Source organism: Tasmannia lanceolata, unplaced genomic scaffold (genome assembly GCF_043159265.1).
Source record: "Tasmannia lanceolata isolate RefF3 unplaced genomic scaffold, GAP_Taslan_0.1 ptg000012l, whole genome shotgun sequence".
In the NCBI taxonomy this organism is placed as follows: domain Eukaryota; kingdom Viridiplantae; phylum Streptophyta; class Magnoliopsida; order Canellales; family Winteraceae; genus Tasmannia; species Tasmannia lanceolata.
The window spans coordinates 43,059,249-43,071,537 of NW_027518689.1; the positions used below are offsets into that span (position 1 = coordinate 43,059,249).

The 12,289-nt window shown below is 40.4% G+C and overlaps 1 protein-coding gene across 1 annotated transcript; it reads left to right on the forward strand.

Annotated features, from left to right (window-relative positions):
* Positions 1-5,197: 5,197 nt before the first annotated feature.
* On the forward strand, positions 5,198-12,010 carry LOC143888299 (sucrose transport protein SUC8-like). Its single transcript, XM_077392675.1, has 6 exons — positions 5,198-5,782; positions 7,070-7,446; positions 7,934-8,311; positions 8,806-8,869; positions 8,951-8,994; positions 11,546-12,010. The coding sequence occupies exons 1-6, from the start codon at positions 5,281-5,283 to the stop codon at positions 11,732-11,734; spliced, it is 1,554 nt and encodes a 517-aa protein (XP_077248790.1). The 5' UTR covers positions 5,198-5,280; the 3' UTR covers positions 11,735-12,010.
* The last annotated feature ends 279 nt before the right edge of the window (positions 12,011-12,289 follow it).

Consider the following 12,289-nt stretch of genomic DNA (forward strand, 5'->3'; position numbering starts at 1 on the left):
CTTGGCCCAGAGAGAGTCTTCTTTATTGATAGTGTTCCAAAACAATTTCATTTGAAGAGCGTTGTTAACATTTGAGAATTTTTGGATACCCATCCCTCCTTCATTCTTTGGTCTACAAAAATCTTCCCAACCAGTAGAATGGTATTTGATTTGACATGTATCATCACTCCATATAAAGGCTCGGCAAATTTTTTCAATCTCTGCCATGACTCCATCACAAGATAACCCACATCTGGAGGGAGGCAAACTCTGCTGCTGATTACCTCTCAAAGAGGAATTGTCCTATAAAAGGTTGGAATGTGCCCGGTTCGAGATCCACTTATGAGCTTTCCAACATTATTGATGAAGATGGAAAAGGTTCCCAATATCTGCGCCTATAACAGTTCCCCCAGGCCTGTTCTTCGTTCTCTTTTGTTGGTTCTCCTTTTGTGTTTATGCTGCCCTTGCGGGCCCCCTTTTAAGTCTCATTTCTATTTTTAATATATCTGGTGGGGGTCCTGCCTAACCCCAGCTTACCAATAAAAAAAAAACCAATTACCGGCCCTTAAAGCTTACCTTTGAATCTTTAAACTTTGTCTACTCAATAGACCCAAGAGATCCTGAAATAGCTAAGAGGAATGCTAGACTGATAGGCACCCTTTGGAAAAAGGGGTAAAGGGCGCCCCCATTGGTCACGATACATTTACCATGACACAAAAAATTAGGATCATAACTTCCATAAATGTATATTGAACAATGGGGGCACCCTTTACCCCTTCTTTTGCAAGGGCGCGTCAGTCGAGTATTCCTTGATAGCTAAATACATTAAACACCTTGTTGTAGTTAGGAGTGGACATGGTTCAGGTCCAACCTGAAGAATCGAACCGAACTGGCCTCTTTGGTTCGGTTCTTATTCCAAATTTTGGCAGCATCGGTTTTCGGTTCGGTTTTGGGGTTGAGGTCCTCATACCCAGAACCAAACCGAAGATATATATATATATATATATATATATATATATATATATATATATATATATATATATATATATATATATATAGGGGAAAATGATACCCCCCGCTCTAACGTTATTCGTTAAGTTTTAAAGGCAAAGAAAAACGTTAAAGGAGGTAAATTAATCCTCAAGTAGTGAACCATTCTCACAAAAACCATCACAGGGGGGATTTTACCCGTTTAGGAGGGGGGGGGGGGGTATCATTATTTGCCATTTAGAGGTTTAATGTATTATGGTAGGCTTTACCACACAAGATTGCAGGGAACAATCCATACTTGACATCTTTACTAGTTGAAATGTTCGATGTTGTTAGAAATAATATTCAGCAAAAAATAAAAACAAAAAAGTTGGGTAAACCCAAAACCGAACCGAACCGAACCAACCCGATCTCGAGTTGGTTCAGTCCAGTTCCATGGTTCTGGTTCTGGTTCCCAATATTGGGAACCGATAGGGATTTGTTCGGTTCTGAGGATACCCCAGAACCGAATCAACCCGAACCATGTCAACCGTACCCCTAGTTGTAGTCCCAGGAGTACTTTAGCTATCCTAAGCAACATCATAAGAAATCCCCGTTAACTTTTACATTCTCCACACATGGTAACTATACTAGAAGACTACAAAGACTTTTCCATAAAACCATTCATCAACATTAATTGGGATTTACAATTTCCAACATCTTTTGGGTTAGCCATATGCATGGATTTTTAATATCAAGGAGGTGTTGGATTTTGAACCCAGAACCTACCGTGAGGCCATAATTCTCATATCATGAGTAGCAACCACTTACTCCGAAGCTTAAGCTATTAGAGTTGGTTTTTATTTAATCATTTATACTTCAACATTCTAAACTCACTCAAGTTTTTTTGTGAAAAAACCAAAAGTCAGATGAGAAAAAGTTCACAGAAAAATCCATTGCAAAATTCTAAAGAAAACTTGCCACGCCAAAGATTTGTTACTGTATGTTAGATATCTGAAAATTAATTCGTTTGAAAGTAGATCAATTATGTTGAACTATTGTTCTTCTCATCCTTTACGATTGTTTGTTCTCACTTTTTTTTCTTCTGATTCTTCTTTCATTCTTTACGATTGTTTGTTCTCAATTATTATCATTTTTCTAATGTTAGACGATTCTTCTTCTTCTCTTTGTTCTCCATCACCTGTTCTATCTCATAATTGAACCAATACCACATGCACTATCACTCACCAACCAACAAGTTGCTTCATTTTTCTAATCAAAATATAGCTCAGAGATGAGACTGTTTTTACTCTGACCAATGTAGAGTGTAGACCCAAGTTGAAGAGACTCCACCATCATCCAAAAAAGCCCATGTTATTATTCGAAGACATCCCCAAAAATGATGTGGGTCTTCTTTGGTGTATTCAAAGGAAGAAGACTTTCTTCTTCCTGTTGACGTTTTTCAATTTGTTTCTTGGTATCTGTGCCCATACCTAAAGGGCTAAAGCCATCATAAAATTCTCACACGTTTCCAAGGAACATTATCCAAAATGCACAGAAATTGTAACGTGTGCCGCCCCACCTTCTCCTAACAATGCCACCCCACTTTCTCATTTTCTCTGACGCAATCTCATAACATTTTTTTCCGCATCCCGACGATTGAATTGCCTTAAATTGCTCCACCCATTTTACTTTCCTTCACTACTACCGCTACAGCTTTCATTTCATTTTATCCATTGTAGATATATATGACAGCACTGGCAAAATAATGAGGTGTAAAAGGGATTTGCTAGGCGTCCATCGCAGAAGTCATTTCGCGGATGGGCTGTTGCATGTGAGAGCAGCCACCTAGTGAGTGAGGACAAAATCTGCTTAAGATTGAGTCTGTGTGGCTTCTTTCACATGCAACTGCCCATCCTGATCGAGATGGACGCTAGGGGATCCTGGTGTAAAAACATGCGTGTAAAATGGTGGGCCTCAACTGACTTATGGGTTTGAGTGGGGTTGGTGGGACCCACGATAAATTAAAACATGGTGTGAAATGGTGGGCCCATTCATGTTTATAAAATGATTGAGCCCCACCATAGGATGGAATTGGGTAGAGATGGTGGGACCACTTCATGGGTGAAAAATGGCGGACCCCACTATATATATATTTCGGTACAGAAACATGAGGTCTAAAATGGTGAACCCGCCTTAAAAAACATGCGTTTCAAAATTATGGGTCCCACAATTGATATGCATGAGGTTTGAAAAAAAAATCTACTAGACGAAAAATTCTAACACAAATTTTTCCCAGGTTTCCAATAAAAAATTTCTGTGCAAAGAAAACATGACAAATGAATGAATGGAATGTCAGATTCAAAGGCGCCCTTGCAAAAAAGGGGGTAAAGGGCATCCCCATTGGTTAAATTCCATTTAAGACAATTATGATCGTAATTTTCTATTAGAAATTTCGAAGTCAAAGAGTTACTTTTGAACCAAAATTTTGGAGGTAAGAATCAAAATAAGAATCTCCCTCTTGTTTTCAAAAGCTTGTCTTTTATGCTGCTTTGAGACTTGAACCTAAAACATAGAGGTGTGTGAAGTGGTTTCAACTTCAATGTAAGATTTCTAGCCCCACATTGGAAAGTTCAAGAAACTTTCACACCCTTATAAGAAGCATAGTGGAGGAAAAGCTTGGGCCTTTCAGGAACATTGGAATTTATTGGGTGACTCGGTTTTACATGAAATAATGTTCATATAAACATACATGCGCACGCCGAGCCTGGCCGTGATCCATTAACTCTTAAACGGATTTTATTCCTAAAACAGTTTTGTAATTACCGCCCTTAATTCTTATTAGTGTTTTGAATTGTTTCATCTTCTCCAATAGCTACAAAAGCAACTCTTGGAGAGAGAGAGAGAGAGAGAGAGAGAGAGAGAGAGAGAGAGAGAGAGAGAGATTACTCTCTTCAATGTGCATTTCCTCCTCCCAACAGTCATATTCTTCTCTATAAAAGGGAGAAGGAAGAAAAAAGTTCACAAATTTTACAAAACAGAAACATATTGTTACAAATTTCTCTCCTTGTCATTTCCTTCCCTCCTTCCTCCGTTTCGTTCCGTGATTGAGCACACTTCTAAAGTGATTCGAAGTGGACCAGTAAGCAAATGTGCATCTACTAGAGCCTGTTGAGGCTATTTTTTCTTGGAGTGTCGATTCGTAGATCGTTCACCGTAAGGGGTGGATACGATTCATAAGGAGAGTAACTATATGGCATGACTCAATGATCATCGTAGAAAGCATTTCGCAGTCCGCCTGTTGCATGTGAGGGCAGCCACAAAGGCTCACTTTTCAACATATTTTATCTTGTTCTCTGAGGTGGCTGCTCTCTCATGCAACATGCGGTCCGTGAAATGCCTTCTGCGATGGTCCCTAGCAAACCCTCCTAATATTTATATTAAAGTTTCTCTAACATTTTCTGTGCCATCTTAAAAGGAATTTGAGTAATGAGGGTCCTCATTTCTACAGTTCATAAAGTATGGGTTCGAATAACTCCAAATTCTGTGCCATCTTATGTAACACAGGCGGTCCGCGAAATGCCTTCTGCGATGGTCCCTAGCAAATCCCTCTTAAGAATCGTAATATTCATATTGTTACTTTCTCTAACATTTTCTGTGTCATCTTAAAAGGAATTCGACTAATGAGGGCTCCCTTTACCACCCCACGCCCACGCCCACGCCCACGCCCACGCCCACGCCCACCCCCTACCCACCCACCCACGCACGCGCCCCTTTCTTCTTTTTTTTTGTTTTTTTTGTTTAGCATATATTATAGTTTACCAAATGGCCGCACAGCATATAAAATCTCTGTGACAACATTTACACCGGTTCTCGTGCTTTCTTTTTCATCTGCCAACGAAGAGCTGAGACAAAGCGGAAGTGGTGTATCTATCAAAATGAAGGATGAAGTTATCTTTCCAACTAAGAAATTCTCAGTTTCTCCCATAAATGCAACAGTGGAGATAGAATCCAAATGGTAAAGATAATTAATTATATATCGATCCGATCGAATTTGTTATCTTATCCGGAGAAGCCACAATTAGGGACCCACTATTGGACGGTGATCATGTGGTGGGCCCATCACGATTACAGAGGTAGAAAGTGGAATTGTTCTTTCTTATCCACAGAAAACAAAGGGTCCACCATACATGTCGGTGGGCCCAACATAGTTAGAAAACTGACTACTTGTGTACTGACCCAAAAAGCACCAAATCTCCCCAGTGCAGTTTAAAAGAGAGCCCACACCATAGTGAAAGCTGTGTATTTTTTGTTTCAAAGTCCTTCTCTTCAATGGCTTCCTTAGATGGGTTTAAGACTAAGCAAACCCTAGATGAAGAACAAACAACTCCCCCTCACCGGAATCCGATCAAGAAGATCGCTTTCGTGTCGTCGATAGCCGCCGGAGTTCAATTCGGGTGGGCCCTACAGCTATCTCTTCTTACACCATACGTTCAACTACTTGGGATCCCACACTCATGGGCCTCCTTCATATGGCTTTGTGGGCCCGTTTCGGGCATGGTGGTTCAACCCCTAGTTGGTTACTATAGTGATCGATGCCGGAGTCGGTGGGGCCGACGGAAACCATTTATCGCTAGTGGGGCCGGGCTCGTGGCGGTCGCGGTGGTTCTCATCTCATTTGCTGCTGATATGGGCCGGGTCTTAGGGGACCCACTGGGTCCGGGAAGAAGAAAGACTAAGGCTATTATCATTTTCGTGGTGGGTTTTTGGATTCTTGATGTTGCCAATAACATGTTACAAGGCCCATGCCGGGCTCTCCTCGCCGATCTTGCAGGTACGTACGTTTCTCAATCTCCACCTTACACGTGGATTACACGTGTCATGTCATTGGGGATGTGGCATTATTGGATATGACACGTGTACATTTGAGATTTGGCGATTGACGGTTATGGGGTGTCTCCTTGCGAGGAGAATCCTGTTGCAGTACAGTGGGTCACAGCTTTTGATTGATCTGAATCGTTCATTCGATAGTAGTTCTTCATTTAGATCTCCTATCACAAAACCAAGTTCGGTTAGATGGACGGTTCAGATCAAATCTCTCCAAAATTGTACTGGGTCTCAAATGTTAATCCCAGTATCCCACCTTTTGTGCCAATTCTCATTCATCAAACAATCCCACCGGTCCGATGGGTTGAAACAAAATACAGACAACCGTTTTTTTATCATAATTCATAAGGGAAGGGATATATTGTCCTCCGTTCCTTTCTTTCCCTTCCCTTCGCCACCCCATCTAGTGTAGTTTCCCACTCTTTTTAGGGGTTGCCCAGGGAAGACAAGGGGGAGAATATATCATTTCCCATATTAATTAAACCTGTTGTCTTTCATGCACGTCTGCATCATATTATGGTATGGTGCATCACTCATGTTTTGGCCGAATAGTACTACATCGATCTGGGTCGTCCATCCAACACACGAAAGGGCCCACCATAAGTATATATGCTCATTAGTAAAGAAATGATCCGCTTCTAGGGCCCACTAGTTAGGGGTGCAACTTGGGTCGGGATCAACCCTAACTCGGGTTCAACCCTATTTTGGCTCGGATTGGGTTGGCATTTCCTATGACTGGGTTGAGTTAGGGTTGGGAAGAGCCAACCCGATTTAATTTCAGGTTGGGTTAGGGTTGAGGCCTTGGCGACCAGACCGAACCCAACCTTCATCCTCTAATTTTATCTTGATTTTATTTGGGTAACGTTTTTTTCTAGTATTTTTCTATTTGCCCTAGGTGAACCCAAACCCAGCCCAACTGAACCTGACTCAACCCGACCCGATTTCGGGTTAGTTAGGTTGGGTTAGGGTTGAAAGATTTAGAGGCGGGTTGGGTTTGGGTTAGGGTTGACCATCCTCAACTTGAGGTTCGGGTTGGGTCAGGTTAGGATTGATATGAGGGAATGCTATCTTGGGTTGGGCTAGGGTTGGCCACTTGGCCTCAACTCAATCCAACCCGAACCGAGTTGCACCCCTACCACCAGTCCCCCACTATATTACCCACACCATAAATGATATTTCCACTCTCCTTTGTCTGTACTTTCCGATCCACTAATGGTTAAAACTCATCTTTCAGGCAAGAACCAGAGAAGAGTCCGGAGCGCAAACTCATTCTACTCATTCTTCATGGCCGTAGGCAACATTCTTGGATTCGCTGCGGGATCCTTCACCCACCTCCACAAACTCCTCCCCTTCACTTCAACCCCAGCTTGTGACATATACTGTGCCAATCTCAAAACCTGTTTCTTCCTAGCAATCCTCCTCCTCCTAACCCTAACCACCATAGCCCTCACCTCCGTCCAAGAAAAACCACCACTCCCACCACCTTCTCCGGCCGCTGGCCCCACCGCTCACGACGACGACGAGCCACCGGAACATGTTCCCACCCCATTTCTCAGCGAGATTTTCATGGCATTGAGAGACCTTCCAAAACCCATGTGGGTTTTGTTATTGGTAATGTGAGACAACCAATTACTCCATAAGCTTAAGCTGTTAGAGATGGTGTTATTTAATCATTTATACTTCAACCCTCCTCCTCGCGTGTGGCACCACTTTTTAGGGTTGGCCTGCACGTGGCACATATGACTCCTCTTTTGGGTTGGCCATTACATGTGAATTTTTAACATCAAGGAATTTTAGACTCAGGACCTTTGCTCTCATACATGTGAAACAACCAGTTACTCCAAAAGCTTAAGCTGTTGGAGTTGGTGTCATTTAATCATTTAGACTTAACACTCCCCCTCACGTTTGGCCCCTCTTTTTAGAGTTGGCACGTGGCACATATGACCCCTCTTTTGGGTTTGGTCATTACATGTTGATTTTTAATATTGAACGAGTTTTGAACTCAGGACCTTTGCTCTGATACCATGTGAGACAACCAATTACTCCATAATCTTAAGCTGTTAGAGGTGGTGTTATTTAATCATTTATACTTCAACAGGTAACTGCCCTTAATTGGTTGGCTTGGTTTCCTTTCATGCTGTTTGATACGGATTGGATGGGAAGAGAGGTTTATGGTGGGAAAGTGGGAGATAGGCTGTATAATCTTGGGGTTCGAGCAGGGTCACTTGGTTTGATGTTTAATTCGATTGTGTTGGGTTTTACGTCTTTGGGGATTGAGTTTCTTGCGGTGAAAACTGGTGGGGTGAAGAAATTGTGGGGTGGTGTTAATTTCTTGTTGTCTCTTTGTCTTGCGATGACTGTGCTGATAACAAAGATGGCCGAGTCTTCTAGAAACCGTGAGTTGGGGCTTCAGCCGCCGGTCGATGTAAGGATCTTGGGGATGGCGTTGTTTGCGATCATGGGAATACCGTTAGCGGTAAGTTTGAGATGTGCAATCTTTTTTTTTCTTTCTTTTCATTCTTGGGATCTTACCTGGAAATGATATTGCAGCATCTTTTCTTCATTGTTAGGCGATTCCCCCACAAATTTTCTCCATAGGATGATCCTAACAATCTGATCCGCGAACGTTTAAATTGAGTGGGACAGCAACAAAGGGTTTTTTTTTTCAAAAATATAAACTAGTTTAAAATAGAAACTAATCAAAATAGAAAGTCGAGTTAGGATGATCCTATTGCATTTTTTGCCATTAGCCAGCAAAATTGATGTTTCCTAGGATAAAGGATAAAGTTCTTCATCTTGATGGGTCCAGCTCTCTGGTGACAGGAACGAGTTCATAATAAGAAGATTATGTTTTTCAAAGTATAAGACTTGAAGCTTTTGATTAATAGGTTTGAGCATCACTACTAAAATTTAGATATATAGTTGAGCAGTAGAGATTGATGTAAAATATTTACATTATTATTTTTTCAGGTGACATATAGCATTCCCTTTGCTCTAGCTTCTATCTTCTCTAATTCCACAGGAGCTGGTCAAGGTAAGCTGAATCTAATTTAGGAAAAATTTAGAAATTATATTTACATATTTTCTGTAATAATTTCTGTGTTGGAATTTATAGGACTTTCAATGGGAGTTCTAAATCTGGGAATAGTTATACCACAGGTAAGCTTTTTTAAATATCTTTACTACCTCGCATTTTTTCTCTTACTTAATCCAAACAGTCCTTATTTTTTGAGGTACCTAGGGTCAGAAGACCTTCGATATTACAATCCCTTTATTTTTTTGAGGTAGGTTAGAAGAATTTTGCATTCAACAGTCAATTGTAAGCTTATTTCACTAGAAATTATGACACTTGAGTTTTAAAAATCATTTAGGCATTGCACATAATACTCCATTAATTATCATGTAGAATCCCTTGAAACCAAATCAGTTAAGAGTAGGGCTGCAACTCGGGTCGGACGGGTCGGGTTTTGGAGAACCCAACCCTACCCGAGAAATATCTCGGGTCGGGTCGGGTCGGGTTTTTTTCGGAAAACCCACGATTCCCAAACCCGGCCCTACCCATGATAAATCTCAGGTCGGGTCGGGTCGGGTTTTTTCACGTTGACGCAATTTTTTAAGGAAAATTCTTGTTTGGCAAGGCAACTCAACTCATAGAAGTAGAAATTACACTCACAGTACACTTGAATCAAACAATGATGTAATTACACTCACATTACACTTGAATCAAACAATGCTGTAATCAAACAATGTTGTAATTACAATCAAACAATGCTGAATCAAACACTTGAATCAACTCAACTCATAGAAGCAGAAATTACACTCACATACAATAACAGTGGGTGCGTGGGTTTTCACTTTTAACTTTTAACTAACAATAGAAAAAAATGTACATACTATAACTTAGGTAACTCGGGTCGGGCCCCTCAAACCCGGCTCGACCCGAGATTCATGCGGGCTTTTGAATGCTCAACCCGGCTCGACCCGAAACCCATGAAACCTGAACCCAACCCAGGTTATTTTCGGGTCGGGTCAATGCGGGTTGGGTAAAACCCGGCTCGAGTTGCAGCCCTAGTTAAGAGGAATCCTAGCTACTAATTAAATCATTTCCCCCTAATTAAACATGAATATAATGAATAATTCATCAATTTCTCATATATTATTTGTAAATATTGTGAGAAATTCAACAAATATTGAAAATGGCATTGTTGTCAAACCGTGGTTTTCGAGGAACATAAAAGGACATATTTTCCTCTTCCTAGTGTTATGGTTGCCATTTACTACGGTCCTTGTCGATCGCTAAGTTTTCAAAGGCTAGCCATTTTTTCCTGTTTAACACTCCTCAAATCCAGAGGAAAAATAAATAAAGTAAAGAAGTAGGAATCTATTTCTGTTTCCTTTTACTTCTATATAAGACACATCCAAACGGACCCACTCTCTTTGGTTGAGCAATTTCTGCAGTTTACTAGGTGTTTTGACCGGCTTTAGGGTGTGACGTCATCTACTAGTAGTGTTTGGTTGCATGTTTTGATTCAAACAATTACGATACCAATGCCTTGTCTCTCCCTTGTCTACCCATGGAGGATGACTTTTCTTTCTCACCAAAGTATGGACTTGAAAAGAGGTGGTTTCATGTTTAGCAGAGTCTTGGGAATTAGCACTCTGCTCTCTTTTTCTCTCATCTCTTTCTATTGATAATGACTCCATACTGTCCCTTATTTTGGTAATGACACTCACACCAGAAAATTACCTCAATTGACAACCAAACACTGTTTACCACTACTCTACAAGAAGTCTACTTCATTGCTATTACACGTGTTAGACTACTCCAGTTCTAATTCATGCTCTACAAGGCAGCTATGTGCAACCAAATTGACCCTTAATTGAGCAAAACTCAAAGCTCGTAAATGTGATGAATATATAAGAATGCCCTAAATTGATTTTGTAGAATCTAAATAAAATAAAGGTTAAAAATGGAAATCAAAACCTTATCAAAGGACTTTCCTTTTAAAGTAATAACATCTCTAACAAATTTTTTTTTTTTTGAGTTCTTCTCAAACCTTTCCAGATTCCACCAAACAATCCCAAATTCGGACTGTGAAACTATGGTATTTATCCGCATCATGAACACCATACGCTCAAACTCCTGATTTTTTTTTCTCCATGAAGATCAGATTTCCAATTATTAGTTGGCAACCTTTTTTGATGTTAAAAAATTTCCTTCAAAAAACTTTGAAAAAAAAAATCTCTACATATATTCTTCTTTCTTGGGACAAAAAAACCACGGCACAAGGAAATAATTTCAATGAAAAATTCTTCACCGCAGCTAAACAAACTATTGTAGACTGTTGAAGTATAAATGATTGAATAACACCAACTCTAACAGCTTACGCTTTTGGAGTAATTGGTTGTTACACCTGGTATCAGAGCATTTCCTTACAGCGGGTCCATTGTTCAAAACCTAACAAGTCCTTGATATTAAAAATCCACGTGTATGGCCAACCCGTATACGGACAACCAAAAAATAAAGCAGCCACGTCTTAGGGGAGTGTTGAAGTATAAATGATTAAATAAAATAAACTCTAATAGCTTACGCTTTTAGAGTAATTGGCTGTTTCACATAGGTAGGTTTTGAATGAAAGATGGAGTTCTTTCGAAAGTTCATTGATGAGATTATTCTATATTTTGACATGGTTATTTGATTGTGGAACAGATTTTGGTGTCTGTATTAAGCGGGCCGTTTGATGCACTATTCGGAGGTGGTAACCTTCCAGCTTTCGTCGTGGGATCCATTGCGGCCATGGCCAGTGGAATTGTCGCCCTTACAATTCTCCCTTCTCCGCGACCGGAGCTCCCTCCATCCACCGGAATTCTAAGGACAACAAGCTCACCTATCCCTTGATTTTATCTTCCTTGTCTTGGGATTAAAGCCTTAAGTTTTTTGTTGATCTTTTTTTTTTCTCCAATGCATTAGAATGCCTGTAAGGGTAAGCATGTTTTTAGAAGGTCCCTGAGTAAGGGTATGTTTGTCATTTATCATAAAAAGGGGACATTGTTGTGATGAGAAAATGGTGATTAGTGTGGTCATAGATAAGTTGTGCAATGTGGGAGGGTTGTTATGGACATCCGTCGTTTCTCTATCTGTTGAAGAATCTCAATACCTATGTTTTCTGGTTTATTGCTTTGGTTGGTTCGATTTTGGTTTGTTTAATTTTGGCACAAAGACATTTCCCTGCCCCTTATTCTTAGGAGATAATAGCCCACCTCATAGGTGATTTTGTCTTATTTATTTAATTCATTAGAGGTTTAATATTATCTCTCCTGAGAAGATAGAATGCGAAATTGCTTTTGTGAATTGCCATGGCAATTTTGCAATACTCATTTGGCAATTTCTCTTAAAAAAGAAGGGTTGCAAAATGGGTTTTGCGAAATTGTTTAGACGTAGGTTATTAGTTCG